We start from the raw sequence: 18,598 nt of genomic DNA, 5'->3' as shown, positions 1-18,598 counted from the left end.
ACCAAACACGAACGTTAAAATACAATGAACAAACAAATCGCCACGTGAGACATCTGACTCGTTAACGTGACAGCGACTCCCTTCCGCACTACCCGCAGCAAAGTAAATGGGACCAGCTTCCTTACCTCGTTCCGCTTGGCGAGGGGTGTTAAGCTAAAGTTGTTTGGATGTTTCTTTCGGTCCGAGAAATGCCGCAAAGCTGGCGTCCGGTTTGGTTTCCTATCTGTGCCGGGCTGACGGCAGGGATTTTATTGCACTGGGGCGGAAACGAGGGATCAGGTGTGTCGAATAAAACCGTCCGCTCCTTTGCTGCAGGTAACTATGCGAGGGGAGTCGCTACGTATAAAAGACAACGAAAATAACCCAAACCGTAGTTGAACATAAGAACAATATATAGCCCAACCCTAAAATAAAAGAATAAAACAGTCTGCATAAACTGGCCGGTTTTGCTGACAGTTACACTCCCACCAAATCCTGATATAAACATTTTAACCGACTGTGCTATACAGGATTTCTAGAGCATTTAATGGCCCTTTCAGCTAAATATCTAGGAGTGTTATGTCCTTTTAACTACTCCTCATGCAGGCAAGTGGGATGCCTACGACCACAGGTATTACATGTACGTCGCCCTCTACAGTCTTTATTGATGTGTCCCTTCCTTAGGCAACCAAAACAGAGGCGGTTTTCGTGGATGAATGCCCTTTTATCTTCCAAAGATTTCGCAACGAAAGAAGGGCACCTGACGATGCCATGCGTTTCATCTTGGCAGAGCACACATGGGGGTCTTCCCCTATAATTGGCCGTTTCAGGTGCATCTCGGGTGGCGTACTTTAATTGGGCAGTTGAATTGAGGGATCTGGCTTTCTTCTCGACTGTGGGATTAAAGTTCATCCAATGTGGGGACGTGATAGGGTTGCAAGATATCCGGGCCTCTTTGTTCAGGAACGCTGTGAAACTTTTGAAATCAGGGTAATCCCCCGCTTTATACAGGTTATCGTCGACGATTCGGCCCCACTTTTGTACAATCCAATCAGGTAGTTTTTGAAGTAGCTTGTGGTTTTCTTCGCAATCATTCAAGATGGTCAAACCTTTAACGTGTGGGATTGCCTCTGCGCAGCCTTGGAGAAAGTCTGTAAAATCTCTCAGTGCTAACGGATCAGTCGCACTGATTTTGGGCCATCTGGCGAGCTTGTCTCTGAAGGCCTTTTGAACAAGGAATGGGTTTCCGTATCTCTCATGTAGGACTTTCCAGGCACCTGTATATGCGTCCTCAGAGTTCCTATAGAAGAACCCTTCCACTGCTCTGCGGGCTTCTCCGACGAGGTAGATCTTTAGATAATACATCTTCTCGCTTGGTGAGAGAGGTTTCTGATCGATAAGGGTTGTAAAAGACATCTTCCAATCAGTGAACTTCAAAGGATCGCCATTAAACGTTTCTGGCTCCGGTACAGGCAAGCGATTTATGCTTAGTGCGCTTGCTATTGCTTGGGCCAGAGAGACTGTATCTTCAGATGTTGTTGCTCGCAAAGGTGCTAGTCGAGGTTGAGATGGTGAACCATTTGAATTTAGCCGAGCTTCATATCTGGTCTCCTGGTGAGCAGCGACTGATTCATGGTTCATCCCATCTTGGCGGACATCTTCGAAACTGTTATATGCTCTTACTCTAGCAGCTGCTACCTGGACTTCCTTCTCTGCCTTAAGCTGCTGCAGGTTCCTCCTTTCCTCTTCTAGCTTTGATTGTCTCTCTGTCCTTTTCCGCTCCAATTCAGTCAACATGGCCGCCTCTTCAAGTTTCCATTCATCTTCCAGTCTTCTGAGCTTGGATTCCTGGGATAGAATGTCTTTTGTTGCCTTTACCTCCGCTTGCTTGGCTGCAAGCTCTGCTTCTGCGTCTTGTCGTTTACTAGAGCTTGTTGAAATTGCATTTGATTGGTCTGAGTTCCGTGATGTTTCTGAAAATGCGGTTTCAGTATTTGTAAGTCCAAATATGGAGCCATGATCTTCCTTACTCAGCACTATTCTCACTCTCTCCTTCTCGACTCGTTCATTATAGTTGCCATCGATGATGTCTCTGCGTTTACTCACAAGAGCAAGAATTTCTTCAGTCAGAGCAGAGCAGGTGTCCATTTTACCAACGATATCTGGGGTGGTGGTTTGGCTGCATACAAGTGCCTCATAATGATGGCTCACCACATCATGGTTTGTGCAAATTTTTCGTTGGATTTTATCGAGGTCATCTGGAGAGCAGTAGTTTTTCATTTCAGTCCGAACTTCTCTTGCTGACAATTTCCAGGACTCATAGGCCGAATAGAAAGTATTTTTATGCAGCTCTCGGATGTTCTCAGGAATTATTCTTTGCCGCGAGCCTGGTCTGTCTTGATGCATGGGAACTGATTTACTTGTTGCTGCTGCTTTAAGTGACATTTTATTTTACTTGCGTTGTTAATTTGACCTTCGGACCTTAATCTTTAGGTGTGATATGCAGTGTGCCTGAATAGAACCTCTGCAAGTAGTCGCTTTAATTTAGTAACTGCTATTTCTTATACCAGACATTTGCAAAACAGTTGAATACTCAGAGTTTTAGCACAAAAACAGATGCAACCTAAATATCCTAAGTAAGATGGGCACAAACAAAAGAGGATGCGCTGTAAGTATGCTTAGAAAATTATACTAGGCAATTTAAACAGTGTTTACGCTCCTCATAGACAACAATAAATAATGTTAATTGCAACATGACACACACAATTACCATTGGTCGTTAAAATCATCATCATTATTTAGTGATCAGTTTTGACTTCAAGAAAGCAGGAAAGTTCACAACATTTTTGTATTTACATATGTAAATGCTTCATTAAATTTGCATATATTCTCTCGTGCGTGCGCCTTTGATGCGTTGTCCGGTCTTGTCTGACGGTCGATTTGTAAGTTTTGTGTCTTCGGGTGACGACACGAGTCAGGAAGACGTTTCGTTGTAGCCTCGAGTTTTACTGTAACGGCCCCCCCGCTTCTCCACACAAACGCTGAGTCTCTTGAACTGATGTACACGGCTCTTTATTCTCACATCTGGTTTGCCGTAGTGACACCGTAAAACTGTAATGACAGTTACAAGTTACAAAGATTTTAATCATTAAAACCAAACACGAACGTTAAAATACAATGAACAAACAAATCGCCACGTGAGACATCTGACTCGTTAACGTGACAGCGACTCCCTTCCGCACTACCCGCAGCAAAGTAAATGGGACCAGCTTCCTTACCTCGTTCCGCTTGGCGAGGGGTGTTAAGCTAAAGTTGTTTGGATGTTTCTTTCGGTCCGAGAAATGCCGCAAAGCTGGCGTCCGGTTTGGTTTCCTATCTGTGCCGGGCTGACGGCAGGGATTTTATTGCACTGGGGCGGAAACGAGGGATCAGGTGTGTCGAATAAAACCGTCCGCTCCTTTGCTGCAGGTAACTATGCGAGGGGAGTCGCTACGTATAAAAGACAACGAAAATAACCCAAACCGTAGTTGAACATAAGAACAATATATAGCCCAACCCTAAAATAAAAGAATAAAACAGTCTGCATAAACTGGCCGGTTTTGCTGACAGTTACACTCCCACCAAATCCTGATATAAACATTTTAACCGACTGTGCTATACAGGATTTCTAGAGCATTTAATGGCCCTTTCAGCTAAATATCTAGGAGTGTTATGTCCTTTTAACTACTCCTCATGCAGGCAAGTGGGATGCCTACGACCACAGGTATTACATGTATGTCGCCCTCTACAGTCTTTATTGATGTGTCCCTTCCTTAGGCAACCAAAACAGAGGCGGTTTTCGTGGATGAATGCCCTTTTATCTTCCAAAGATTTCGCAGCGAAAGAAGGGCACCTGACGATGCCATGCGTTTCATCTTGGCAGAGCACACATGGGGGTCTTCCCCTATAATTGGCCGTTTCAGGTGCATCTCGGGTGGCGTACTTTAATTGGGCAGTTGAATTGAGGGATCTGGCTTCCTTCTCGACTGTGGGATTAAAGTTCATCCAATGTGGGGACGTGATAGGGTTGCAAGATATCCGGGCCTCTTTGTTCAGGAACGCTGTGAAACTTTTGAAATCAGGGTAATCCCCCGCTTTATACAGGTTATCGTCGACGATTCGGCCCCACTTTTGTACAATCCAATCAGGTAGTTTTTGAAGTAGCTTGTGGTTTTCTTCGCAATCATTCAAGATGGTCAAACCTTTAACGTGTGGGATTGCCTCTGCGCAGCCTTGGAGAAAGTCTGTAAAATCTCTCAGTGCTAACGGATCAGTCGCACTGATTTTGGGCCATCTGGCGAGCTTGTCTCTGAAGGCCTTTTGAACAAGGAATGGGTTTCCGTATCTCTCATGTAGGACTTTCCAGGCACCTGTATATGCGTCCTCAGAGTTCCTATAGAAGAACCCTTCCACTGCTCTGCGGGCTTCTCCGACGAGGTAGATCTTTAGATAATACATCTTCTCGCTTGGTGAGAGAGGTTTCTGATCGATAAGGGTTGTAAAAGACATCTTCCAATCAGTGAACTTCAAAGGATCGCCATTAAACGTTTCTGGCTCCGGTACAGGCAAGCGATTTATGCTTAGTGCGCTTGCTATTGCTTGGGCCAGAGAGACTGTATCTTCAGATGTTGTTGCTCGCAAAGGTGCTAGTCGAGGTTGAGATGGTGAACCATTTGAATTTAGCCGAGCTTCATATCTGGTCTCCTGGTGAGCAGCGACTGATTCATGGTTCATCCCATCTTGGCGGACATCTTCGAAACTGTTATATGCTCTTACTCTAGCAGCTGCTACCTGGACTTCCTTCTCTGCCTTAAGCTGCTGCAGGTTCCTCCTTTCCTCTTCTAGCTTTGATTGTCTCTCTGTCCTTTTCCGCTCCAATTCAGTCAACATGGCCGCCTCTTCAAGTTTCCATTCATCTTCCAGTCTTCTGAGCTTGGATTCCTGGGATAGAATGTCTTTTGTTGCCTTTACCTCCGCTTGCTTGGCTGCGAGCTCTGCTTCTGCGTCTTGTCGTTTACTAGAGCTTGTTGAAATTGCATTTGATTGGTCTGAGTTCCGTGATGTTTCTGAAAATGCGGTTTCAGTATTTGTAAGTCCAAATATGGAGCCATGATCTTCCTTACTCAGCACTATTCTCACTCTCTCCTTCTCGACTCGTTCATTATAGTTGCCATCGATGATGTCTCTGCGTTTACTCACAAGAGCAAGAATTTCTTCAGTCAGAGCAGAGCAGGTGTCCATTTTACCAACGATATCTGGGGTGGTGGTTTGGCTGCATACAAGTGCCTCATAATGATGGCTCACCACATCATGGTTTGTGCAAATTTTTCGTTGGATTTTATCGAGGTCATCTGGAGAGCAGTAGTTTTTCATTTCAGTCCGAACTTCTCTTGCTGACAATTTCCAGGACTCATAGGCCGAATAGAAAGTATTTTTATGCAGCTCTCGGATGTTCTCAGGAATTATTCTTTGCCGCGAGCCTGGTCTGTCTTGATGCATGGGAACTGATTTACTTGTTGCTGCTGCTTTAAGTGACATTTTATTTTACTTGCGTTGTTAATTTGACCTTCGGACCTTAATCTTTAGGTGTGATATGCAGTGTGCCTGAATAGAACCTCTGCAAGTAGTCGCTTTAATTTAGTAACTGCTATTTCTTATACCAGACATTTGCAAAACAGTTGAATACTCAGAGTTTTAGCACAAAAACAGATGCAACCTAAATATCCTAAGTAAGATGGGCACAAACAAAAGAGGATGCGCTGTAAGTATGCTTAGAAAATTATACTAGGCAATTTAAACAGTGTTTACGCTCCTCATAGACAACAATAAATAATGTTAATTGCAACATGACACACACAATTACCATTGGTCGTTAAAATCATCATCATTATTTAGTGATCAGTTTTGACTTCAAGAAAGCAGGAAAGTTCACAACATTTTTGTATTTACATATGTAAATGCTTCATTAAATTTGCATATATTCTCTCGTGCGTGCGCCTTTGATGCGTTGTCCGGTCTTGTCTGACGGTCGATTTGTAAGTTTTGTGTCTTCGGGTGACGACACGAGTCAGGAAGACGTTTCGTTGTAGCCTCGAGTTTTACTGTAACGGCCCCCCCGCTTCTCCACACAAACGCTGAGTCTCTTGAACTGATGTACACGGCTCTTTATTCTCACATCTGGTTTGCCGTAGTGACACCGTAAAACTGTAATGACAGTTACAAGTTACAAAGATTTTAATCATTAAAACCAAACACGAACGTTAAAATACAATGAACAAACAAATCGCCACGTGAGACATCTGACTCGTTAACGTGACAGCGACTCCCTTCCGCACTACCCGCAGCAAAGTAAATGGGACCAGCTTCCTTACCTCGTTCCGCTTGGCGAGGGGTGTTAAGCTAAAGTTGTTTGGATGTTTCTTTCGGTCCGAGAAATGCCGCAAAGCTGGCGTCCGGTTTGGTTTCCTATCTGTGCCGGGCTGACGGCAGGGATTTTATTGCACTGGGGCGGAAACGAGGGATCAGGTGTGTCGAATAAAACCGTCCGCTCCTTTGCTGCAGGTAACTATGCGAGGGGAGTCGCTACGTATAAAAGACAACGAAAATAACCCAAACCGTAGTTGAACATAAGAACAATATATAGCCCAACCCTAAAATAAAAGAATAAAACAGTCTGCATAAACTGGCCGGTTTTGCTGACAGTTACAGATATACTGTATAGATAATTGCTAGTTAGAGAGCCAAAGCTGAGCTGAGACAGGTATATGATCCTTTGAGTGTATAAAGCCTGTCTTATTACTAACATAACGGAATATTTCATATTGTTGCTCTAAATTGAGCGATGCGCCCCTCCATTGTTGCACCACTGTGCCAATGGAGGGGTGAAGTGTTGGAGTCCACAAAACAATTCTGGAGTTTCAGGGGGAGACAGCATGTAGACAAAAACAGACGTAATAAAACAAAATTCTTAAAATGCCAACACATTACTCCTGTGGTGTAATCCAGGTGTCCGCAAGCCCCGATATTCAAATTTGACTCGAAATGGCATAATTTACAACGTGTTTAAGCAAAATAGTCCCAAAATAATGATGCTACCGCCCAGCTCGTGCATGCCCTTGGTTGAGACCTTGTGTGCAGAGTGTGCCAAGTTTCCTTGTGTGTGCGTGCAAACCTGAACATGCCTTGGAGGAGGATATCAGAGGACATTGAGGCATAGTGGGGAGCAGATGATGACTGAATTTTCTCTTTTCTGTAAACTATCTCTTTAAGTTTGATTCAGCTGTGAGATGATTTATTTAAACGTGTTTATTATTGCTGAGTGTGGCTGCACACAGCCAGAGGGGCAGGCAGGCAGATTGTTCACAAATAATGAAAGCATTGTGAATAGTCTCACTGATACCCCAGTCCAAAGCTGTGTGAATCTGAATGTCGCAGTGCTGCGATGCTGGCTGTGTCAAGGGTACATTGTGTACAGTGGGTAAGATCAAGCAATTAGTGTTAATTACTTTGTTGAGCACAAGTTCTGATCAGCCACTTGAACAAATGCCTGCAATGATTCATAACTAAACTGTGTGAATGCAGCATTAATGAAATGAGCTGACCTCTTAGTTGAAGGAAAGTTGGATGAGAGTTGTGAAGGAAAACTTCAGTTGAAAGACACTGAACACAAAGATATTTACAATATTCCTTTATTGTATCACGACTCTTGTGGTATCACATGTATTCGGATGATCTGTGAGAAGGGCAGTGGCAGAGACTTTAGGCTATGGTAGGTTTATTTGAAACAAGGAAATTGCTGAATGTGCTTTAATATGCAGAGGAGAAATAATAGAACAACTTTTAAAATACAGTGCAGTGGAGAAATTCTGTAATTCGATAAAATTCATGTGATGCATAAGAAAACCATATCGATCGTTTTGAGAGAGAGAGAGAGAGAGGGAGAGAGATAGTTAGAGAGAGAGGGAGAGAGAGAGAGAAAGAGAGAGTGTGCATGTATTGAATTACACTGACAGCCGAATGTGTTTACAAGATTTTAATGCATGTGTGTAGAGTGTATTTATGTGGACAAAACATACCATAAAGATAGAGACCACAATTCCCTTCTGTTTCATCGCCTGGGAGCACATATAACACAACGTTTCAGTCTGTGTTTTGAATCATAAAAGTGTATGAGTTGAATCATGAGGTTAAAGATCACTCGTATTTGGACTTGGTCTGTGTTTTTGTCCATGTGTGCAGAGCTTGTGGGCTTTAAGTCTCTGTGTGAGTCAGCAGATAGAGGAGCGTGAAAGGAGGGCCAGTAGTGGGGATAAGGTGGTGCGGCTGCAGATCAAAGACAGGTGCAGACAGGACGGTGGATGTGCTGACGTGCTGTGGATGCTGTGCTGGGCCTGATTATAGCCTCTTCAGCAACAATCGCCTTTCAGCAGAACTCCTCTCTCAGCGAGGCTGTGGATGTGAACACTGCTTGGATTTGGAATGCCTCGAAGTCTGCTGACTTGTGTATGTGTGTTTGTGTGCATTAAGGATATCTGGACAGCTTTATGCAGTGTATTCAATTGGGTTTGAAGTCATACAGTGCAGGACTTTAGCCAGGTGAAGCAAAGTGTACAGATAGAGATGCTCAAGATAATTAGGAGAACTTGATAACTATGATATCCATAATCAGAAAATGATTTGGCTCTGGTTCTGTGATGTGATATTAACATCAGCATTTCATATAATTCTTACTTTAAAAAAGGTCAGATTTATTTTTACATTTTTTTGCCCAAGCACTGCAAATGCATATTTGTCATGAAGCTAACTCTGGCTCAACAATACAAGTTCTGTATATAAGTATAATTGTGAGGTACTTGTACTTTAGTACTGAAGTATTAACTGACATGTCTACTCTTCACTGCATTTCAGAGGGGATTTATTGTACTTTCGACCTCAAATATTAATTTGGCTGTTAGTTACTTTTTAGATGAATCTTTTCCATTGAAGAAAATATGATGCGGTTTATGAATATATGTTAGCGTAGAGAATACAATAACTACTCTTTTGTTCCAACCTTTTTGGCTTGTAACCATCCATCCATTCATAATATCTTATAGCATGGCTGGAACATGCCAGGGAGTAGAGTTTCAATTCCATGCACATTACTGAGACACTACATATATTTCATTTTATAGTGAAGTGTTATCCCAGTGGCATACACCCCTGTGGTCTTTCTCTCAGGGTTGGTTCTGTTTCTTGAGCAGAGATCTGTGTGTTCAATGGTTTTCTGCAAACTGGTGAGTCCTTATTACTTGACTACAGGTCAGATGCTCTGACAGTTAAGTCCAAATGAGACTGTGCTATAGTCTGTTCACCCTGTTGCACATCACAGTGAAAACAATGTTACAGATGACACTTTCTAGCAGCCTGAAAACAAAGAGCCATGTTGGCAGCCCTAATGGTGGATGTGCTGAAAGATTCACATTTCAGCAGGGGTAGACTTTCAGATTTGTAGTTTTCATATATGTGTGGGCCACAGTAGCTTGACTCAACTCTGCAATCAGAATTAGAAAGAACGGTTTCAATTTCTGTTTGAATATTGTTTATTTTAAAAAACAGTGCAATGTCACTTTCACAGAGAACACCTCAAGAGTAATGATACAAAGAAAATGTAAGTGAAAAAGGGACGTGACTTTCTCCACCATGATTTCAACAGTCAGTGAGATACGTGTATTTAATGCAGATATAGTTTTCTAAAGGTTTTTATTATTCAACAATTACATTTTTCCATCTGTGTATCAATTTCCCTAAAATAGAGAGGGCACACACACACATTCATGTTATAATGTGAAGAAACTGAGCACACAGGTGGGCGATGGGTGGTTGGTGACTGATGTTCCCAGGAAGCAGCAGCAGGGTGTGTTAGGAGAGTGAACAGTAAATGTGCTACATGAGTTTACATACTGGGTCAGGCTGGTGATGACAGCACGAAGGCTGAGCTGATGAGAGCTTCACTGCACAGACCGGCTGAGCTGTTTCTGCAGGATGCTCCTAATAATATGTTTCAAGACACTCGTTCAATACACAACACAGAAACAAATCTCACACAAAACCCTTTAAAATCCACACTGAGATGATGGGCTGACAACTGAACAAGCGTTTTAAACAGTAGTAGTCGGTGGCATGTAGAGGAACATGAGAAGAGAACCTCAAATTAATGTTACTATGTTAAACAAGATCCAGGATGAACTTAATGGCTCGATATTATTGATTCTTAACATTCTCATGTTGACCAAAAGATCTTGTTGAGTTTGGAGGGTAATGTGTGTCATGCTACATATTCAAACCACCTGGACCATCAGTGTATATATATGTACACATTATGCATGTGAAGTTTCAGTAATATTTAAAAACACAATGTGTCGTGTCATGTAAAATTAAGAAATATTTAAGTTTCACTGCTTAGGCCAGGAATCCAATTGAAGCCACTTTAACTCCATTGAAACCTTTGTTCAGGTGTCAGTTGTTCTACTCATCAATGGCCTGTTAAAGTGAGTCAAATGCAGCCAGTGGTCAGCAGCACTAAATGGACAAAGAGAAGCAAAGCGCCATCATTCAGAAACATGTTCGTTGGTTTGTATCTGCGTGAAAAGGTTCATGCTGCAGCAGGATGATAACCAAAGAAGATGAAGGATACCTGCTTCTGATGGACTGTCCTAAACAGTCAGCTGAGAAACCTTGGGACTTGAGTACGTTAACCAAGAAACACTTAACATGTCAATTACTTTTAACACTGGAAGTCTCAGGAGAGATCATAATAATGGACATGTATAGTTTTGACTGTGTGAAGCTCCAGGAAATACACAGATCTTGTTTGATTAACTTAATGTAGATTCTTTATCTTGGCAGTTGGTAAGGTCCTATATTGTTTTAGCAAAGCACTGACAAATTTAACAGCAAAATAATTGGTCTATACTTTTTAGTTAATATGTTTTTTTCTTCCCCCCAAATTACAAGATAAAGACCTCCTATTATCACCGTATCATAATTCGTAAGCACCAATTAAATGTACAAATGTATCCAAAAATAAATAATAATATTTCTCAAAGCAAGTATTGCAAATCAGTCAAGATTTGATGAAAGTGATATAAAACCTTATTTGATCCTATTATTTGCTTCTATTAGTTATTTGTATTTCTGGTTTGGACTCCACCAGCTCCAGAAAGGCCTGCTGCTGCTGGAAATGATGTTGAACCACAACGTGACCAAAAGTTGATGAATGAACGAGGGCTAAAAAGCTCTGGAGAGCTGAGGTAAAGTTGCTGATTATTCTCTGTGGGTTTGTCACTTCATGACCTTTCCTCACTTGATTCATTATCAAAAAGCAATGCAGCAAAAAACCCTGATTGGTTTCATGTTTAAACATGCCCTTTCCTTTATTTGTTGCTAACAGAAAACAAAGGGAGAGTAATATAGGTTATGAAATGTGACGAAGGTCCCTGGTTGGATTTGAAGCAAGGTGACTGTCATTACGTGGCATGCAATGAAACCAGTTGGCTATAGAATGAAGCATTTTCAGATTCTTCCAGTAATAAATTGTTTTCTGTTTTTTTAATGCTGTAATTATTACAACATTTGGAATGCTTAAGTAGGCTTAATACAAAATGAACACTGACCATTTCTCGTTTCCAGGAGGAAAAAGATATGGATCATCCATGAGTATCCCTCTCAGCTTGAGCAGCTGAATCAACAAGTGAAACGTATGATAATGACACCATGGCAGAGGAGGCTGTTTGGCACTTTCACTCGGTATGTGAGCTTTCAGTTATCTTCTAACCCAGTTATATTATGTACCTGAATTGATCTAAATTTGTACTCGGTAAAGACAGATAATTCTCTAATACCAGCACATGTATAATTCCTGAATAGGGCTTGTGTTGGAGTAGGTCCCAGCAGTTCATTTGGATAGATCCAGATCTTTAATGCCTGGTTCTTTGTTCAGGTAGGTGGCCCAATAAACCAGGTTAAAGCTCCCAAACAGCACAGGGAACATGATGCGAGAGATGCGGTCGATCTTGCTGACGCTGTTAAAGGTTTTCTTGTTCTCGGGCTTCGTCTCTGCCGTGGTTTTGTTGGTTTCATTCTGGGCACACTTGGAGATGGTGGGCAGCGTTGAGTCTCTTGTAATGTTGGGAGCGTAGTTAGCCACAGCTACAGCATAGGCATTGTTCTTCTTCATGATGGCGGCTTCCTTTTTCTGTAATGAAAATTCCTCCGGGTTAGTGACTGCTTTTCCATGATCAAAATTAATATTGAGGAGCAAATTTACTTAATCTATATCTGCACTGTACATATTCTGTGTTGAGAGCAAAAGAGTTGGAACTCACTGACCGAAATGCATCAGCTATCAGCTATTAAATTCATCAGCAACCAAAATGTCATCTGGGCCTAAAAAACCTACAAAAGTGGTCCTGTTTGTGTATTGTGTGGAGAAACATTCGACCCGTGAGATAAAGAACGGTGTACCAACAGAAGCCAGAGTCTTGGCCTGGTTACCGTAAGCCCCAAAATATTGTCTGTTGCCCCTAGAGGCTAATTCATTGCAGACATCAGCCGATGGGCTCTGAGATTGTATAATGGCTAACATGATTCTGTATTGTACATTAGGCAAAACTGTTGGTTAATGACTTTGAGTCGTCTTTATTCCAATTCATGATATGAATGAACCAATCCTAAACTAATGAATATTCAACTCAACACCGTCTTTCCTAATACTTTCTCTAGTATCTTATCATTATTTATTATATGGTCATTTACTATCCTGTTTTTCCATTTAGTGAACAAAAAAGCAACTTTTCATCATACAAACATGAATACCTCTTTTGGTATTGAAATGCAGATGTACACACCTCTCTCTCTATATCTCTGTATCTCTCTTTATATATATATATATATATATATATTTATATATTATATAAAGATATAAGTAGATAGATAGATAGATAGATAGATCAACATTTGTAGGATAGTAACACATATAAAGGCAATAATAGCAAAACTAAAATGTGCAATTACCGAACAGAAATAATAGTCATAATGGTGATAATAATTGTAGTTGTGCTGGAGTGGGAGCAGGAGCATAACCAAGAGGATCTAATCGATAATGAAAAATAAAGGTGTGTGGCAGCTGTACCTTTTCCCTGATCACACTCTTTCCGTCCCAGGCCCAGCCTCTCTTGGTGAAGTAGTTGACCGTAGCGAATTCAATGAGTGCAGAGAAGACAAAGGCATAACAGACAGCAATGAACCAGTCCATAGCTGTAGCATAGGCCACCTTAGGCAGTGAATTACGGGCACTAATGCTAAGGGTTGTCATTGTGAGGACTGTAGTTACGCCTGGAAAGAGAAAAAAACTGAATTTATATTCAGCAAGAGAGAATACATTAAGATAACTGCTAGTCCCAATAACAGACCTCAGAACAGGACAGAGTCAAAAACAAACATGGTCCTTATGCGTTATCTGCAGAACAAAACTACATTCTGTAGTATGTTATACTGATGCCAACAGGTAACAAAATCTGTGTGTTCAAATAATGGTGTAGAAGCAAAAGACAGGATAGCACAGCTATAGTGTTCAAAGTCCCTAAACGATCGATGAGAATGTTAAACCTTCCACAATTAAAACAAAAATAACATAAGATAAATCGCAGTGACTCAGATGTTGAAGGCTTTCTTTTTCTGTCATTCATCATTACCAAACTCAGAATTGGGTTGCTTGTATTTTGCTGAGGTTCCTGGATTTTGCTAGCCTGACGTTGTCATACTCATTATTCTAGTCAGAATATGAGTCTGAGACCGCTCCATTGGGCTGTGATTATGGGGCGTGTTTCAACAGAACCAGGAAACAAAATGCCTCTTCGCTCAATTGGATAGACCTACAACCAATCAGAGCAACGTAGTATGTGACGTATGTCAAGCGACGCATAGTTGTTGTGAGTTGTCTGTTTCACGAGTTTATTTACTCTCTAAATAAATCAATGGAAATGCTGCTAATGCCGCTCGTATATCCACCGGAGGCAAAGCCCCCAGGAAGCAGCTGGTGACCAGGGCTGCTTGTGAGAGCCCCGGCCGTCGGCGGCGTGAAGAAGCCCGCTACGGATCTCTCTCAGAGCCTCGCGACCGGCCCGGGACCGCGACCTGCCCGGGACCGGGACCGCGACCTGCCCGGGACCGGCCCGGGACCGGCCCGGGACCGCGACCGGCCCGGGACCGGGGCTCTGAGAGAGATCCGTCTGTCATGGTTCTGCAGGAGCCAGCGAGGAGGAGAAACGGCAGCTAATCGTTTTACACTTCCTTGTTGCTCCAACATTAACTACAACAGTGTCCCAACTTGTATCTTTTTTGTCTCATATGTGCTGAGGAGCGTAAAGCCCGCCCTGACGATCTGATTGGTCCGTACAGCTTCTGTACGAGCATAGTTTCTCCCCAACGGAGCGATGCCAGACCGAACTTCCCGAACAACAAATGTTGTGGGCGGGGCTAAGTTCGTCTGGCACCCAGGCTAGGATTTTGCCACTACCTCCTGCACTTTTTTTTTTTAAACACTGAACTGTGTAAGATCTGTCTGGACTGGTACTTGCCTGGCCCTGTGTTTGCTTGAACCACTTGTTACATGATCTTTGACATACCCTTGCCAATTATTCGTTATGCAAATAAACTGTCCCTTGTTGTCTATTGACTTTGGTAATTAAGCAGAAAGAATACATCTAAATTAAAAAGTTATTGAATCAAGTGTATCAATGTGCATGAGGCTTTCTTGAATCAAGACACTGATGGGTTGAGATATTGACAATGAACTGTCTGAAACCTTTTTTACTTGCTTAAAGCAGAACGGGTCTTCTTTGCTTAAACTTTGTATCATGTCAAAAATGCTTTCACAGTGTAACAGTGATAGAAAAACACAATCCACACTTTCATTGGTCCCATGTAAGCCTTTCTTTAACCATGTTAATATCTTTGCTATTGGAACATTGTTTTAGAAAAGGGACCTGTAGGCCTACAGGTTGATTAATTAATCTGTTGCCAACTTCTAAGGTTCATACTGAGAAAAGCACTTGAAGATGAAGATAAAAAGTATGCTCCAATATGCTGCCATTATGCATGCTAACAAGCATCTAGTTAATGGTGAAGAAATTAATCTCAATGTAAAGTTTTACCAATATTCACCCACATACATTCATGTTCACCACAATATGTAAAAATGTTTCACTGTTTGAAGCATCATGGCTACTAGATCTCGAAAAAAAAACAGCAGTTCGACTGAGTAAGAATTTATTGTGAGAAGCACGTAATGAATTGTGTTCTATTGTGTTGGTGTTAGTGCTTCTTCTCAGTATTTAATAAACACCACTCGGGCCATATGGATCACAGTGACCACTGGAGCACTATACAAATTTAAAGTAGCTACATTATTATGATTTAAAGCACACATTTCTTTGAAGCTTTAAGAAGCAGCTGCAGATTAATTTCTTTGCTGACTACAGGAATCCTAGTGTGAGGTGGAGACAGCTCTCCATTCTCTTCCCTTGCCAGTGCAGTCTTATATAACCGTCTCGGTAGAACAGGTACATCTAGACAACATAAAGAACAACTATACAGCATCCAGCAGCATTGATTGTGAGTTACACAAAATTATGCTCTATTCACATTAAAATAACTAGAAAACTATGTGATGACATAATTTATTTCCTTTAAAACTTTCCTTCTTGTGCATTAAAATAATCCTATCAAATATCAGCTTTATATGCTGTGATCTCTTAGTTGTAAATAAATTAGTAGTTTCAGTGTAATGCCACTGTATCAGTGTGGGAAAACACATAATGGCAAAAGATTTCTCATGGTCACAAATCTGCTGAGCATATCATTATCAAATTGATGGTTGTATGAGGGTAATATTATGGGTAATGTCAGTGTGAAATCACTATGTGGAAATTCCTCTTTCACCAGTTAAAAGTTGGCATCTTCCCTGAAGAGGACCCATCTGATGTTGTGGGTTGTAGCCTGGAAACACACTCATGTCTAAGATTCAATACCCTTAAGGTAAAAATATGAAAAATTAACCGAATCTTCTTTATGTTTCACGAAACACAGATGACTGTTTCAAATATGAATCAGGGCTGGAAGCTATTGTTTTTATTTTGACTTCTTGGCTATATTGGTTTGAGTTAAGTCAGCAGCGCCACCAATGTCTCAGAGGCATAACTCAGTATGTATGTACAGTATGTATGTATGTACAGTATGTACAATATGTGTGTTTGAATGTGTGTATGTATGTCTATATTTATGTATGCATGTATGAAAATAACATTCATATATCTCTATTTGTAAGTTGATACAAACAAAATAAATGTTTGCAAAACCAAGGGATAGATATGAAAAACATACTCATCCATACTACAACGCGTTCCACATTATTATGCAAATTACACTTTTCTCAGATTTTCCTAAATAGTAATGCACAGCATTATACTCTTAACATCAACTGTTAAGAGTATAATTCAAATTTTATTGAACAAACCTCCAAATGATAACAGTATTTTTTTTTTAAATAAAAAACTCAAAATGCAGTGTTCCAAATTATTATGCAGAGTTTCTGAGTTTCAGAGTTTCAAGCTATTTTATAGGTTGTAAATAACTAAAAATTGTCATTTGTTGAATTTGCAGCATTAAGAGGTCATATTTACTGAAATCAAAAAAAGTTTTAATCAAAAACATCTTAACAGGTCAAGTTACATGTTAACATAGGACCCCTTCTTTGATATCACCTTCACAATTCTTGCATCCATTGAACTTGTGAGTTTTTTGATAGTTTCTGATTTAATGCCTTTGCAGGATGCCATAATAGCCTCCCAGAGCACCTGCTTGGATGTGAACTGCCTTCCACCCACATAGATATTTTGCTTGACGATGCTCCAAAGGTTCTCAATAGGGTTAAGGTCAGGGGAAGATGGGGGCCACACCATGAGTTTCTCTCCTTTTATGCCCATAGCAGCCAATGCCCCAGAGGTATTCTTTGCAGCATGAGATGGTGCATTGTCATGCATGAATACGATTTTGCTTCGGAAGGCACGGTTCTTCTTTTTGTACCACGGAAGAAAGTGGTCAGTCAGAAACTCTACGTACTTTGCCGAGTTCATTTTCACACCGTCAGGGACCCTGAAGGGGCCGACCAAACATGACTCCGCCACCTCCTTGTTGACGTCTCAGCCTTGTTGGGACATGGTGGCCATTCACCAACCATCCTCTACTCCATCCATCAGGACCATCAAGGGTTGCACGGCACTCATCCGTAAACAGCACAGTTTGGAAGTTAGTCTTCATGTAGTCCTGAGCCCACTGCAACCTTTTTTGCTTGTGAGCTTGGTTTAGGGGTGGCCGGATAACAGGTTTACGGACACTTGCAAACCTCTTGAGCATCCTACATCTTGAAGTTAGCGGGACTCCAGAGGCACCAGCGGCTTCAAACACCTGTTTGCTGCTATTCAATGGCATTTTAGTGGCTGCTCTCTTAACCCTACGCATTTGTTTGGCAGAAATCTTCCTGATTTTGCCTTTGTCTGAACGAACCCGCTTGTCCTGTGAATCAGTGACAAATTTCTTCACCGTCCGATGATCACGAGCAATTCTTCTGGAAATATCCAATGTTGTGATACCTTGCGTGCATTTAGTAAAGATAAATATTAATTTTAGCATTATGGTTAAGTGTGTAGAATTTACTGACATCTAGGGGTGAAGTTGAATATCGCAGCTGAATACCCCCCCTTTCATGAACCAGGATCAAGTACTGAGAAGTAACACTAAACTCCTAATGCCTTTAACACAGCCCTTCCTTTCTGCCCTGCATGTCACAACAGATAATGACTGGATTTATTATTGTGTAAGATTCTGCAGGTGATACAGTGGACAGAGAGCACTGTGTTTGCTTCATACTGGTTCCTGACATTTTAGTAAATGGGAAATTAGAGTGCGGGTGTAAGTCTTCTGTCCTTTGGTAGATAAGGACGGTGAGGCCTCATTGCAGCATGGCCCTCATCTGGTGGCCTGGTGCAGTGGCCTGATAACATGTTTACCTGTCAGCATGTTTACAACCATGACCACAAACAGGGGTAGAGAAAGCCCTGCAGGTTAACATGAGGATAGGAAGTGTTACCATTCCAGAATCCTCGCTGGGACAGGATTTCATGAGCATTTCTGATGTATCACCTGATCCTCCATGCTCCACCTAAAACAGATCTGCAACCTATAAACTAACATGACAGGACAATATCTGAGAACACACACAACCCTTGTTTGAATGATCTCTGGTGTTGTGGACAAAGTAAATTAGATTTATATTCAGTCACTCTTTTTTGCTTTTTTCTTATGCTGAAACGGTCGTCAGCTCATGTGGCTGCTTCTCCATCCTGAAATTGAATACCTGAAGATGGACGAGTCAAACCTAGTCTGCACCATGTTGGTCCCAAGGTTCTGCCCAACATTGATCTATCAACAATAGCAGAAATCCAGAGTCTCTCTCCGTCTGGTTTGAACTCCTGCTCCTCCT

The 18,598-nt window shown here is 41.5% G+C and overlaps 1 protein-coding gene across 1 annotated transcript in view; it reads right to left on the bottom strand.

Moving 5' to 3' along the window:
* Window positions 1-11,953: 11,953 nt before the first annotated feature.
* The window catches only part of gabra2a (gamma-aminobutyric acid type A receptor subunit alpha2a), a 33,053-nt gene continuing 26,408 nt past the window's right edge, over window positions 11,954-18,598 (bottom strand). Inside the window, exons 8-9 of the mRNA XM_061082806.1 lie at window positions 13,190-13,392; window positions 11,954-12,253 (exon numbers count right to left, since the gene is read on the bottom strand). Of these exons, the coding sequence (XP_060938789.1) occupies window positions 11,954-12,253; window positions 13,190-13,392 (503 nt within the window). The remainder of the gene's footprint in view (window positions 12,254-13,189; window positions 13,393-18,598) is intronic.

Source organism: Limanda limanda, chromosome 12 (genome assembly GCF_963576545.1).
Source record: "Limanda limanda chromosome 12, fLimLim1.1, whole genome shotgun sequence".
Classification (NCBI taxonomy): domain Eukaryota; kingdom Metazoa; phylum Chordata; class Actinopteri; order Pleuronectiformes; family Pleuronectidae; genus Limanda; species Limanda limanda.
The sequence above is the reverse complement of the archived record's forward strand: the minus strand, read 5'-3'. Positions and strand labels throughout refer to the sequence as shown.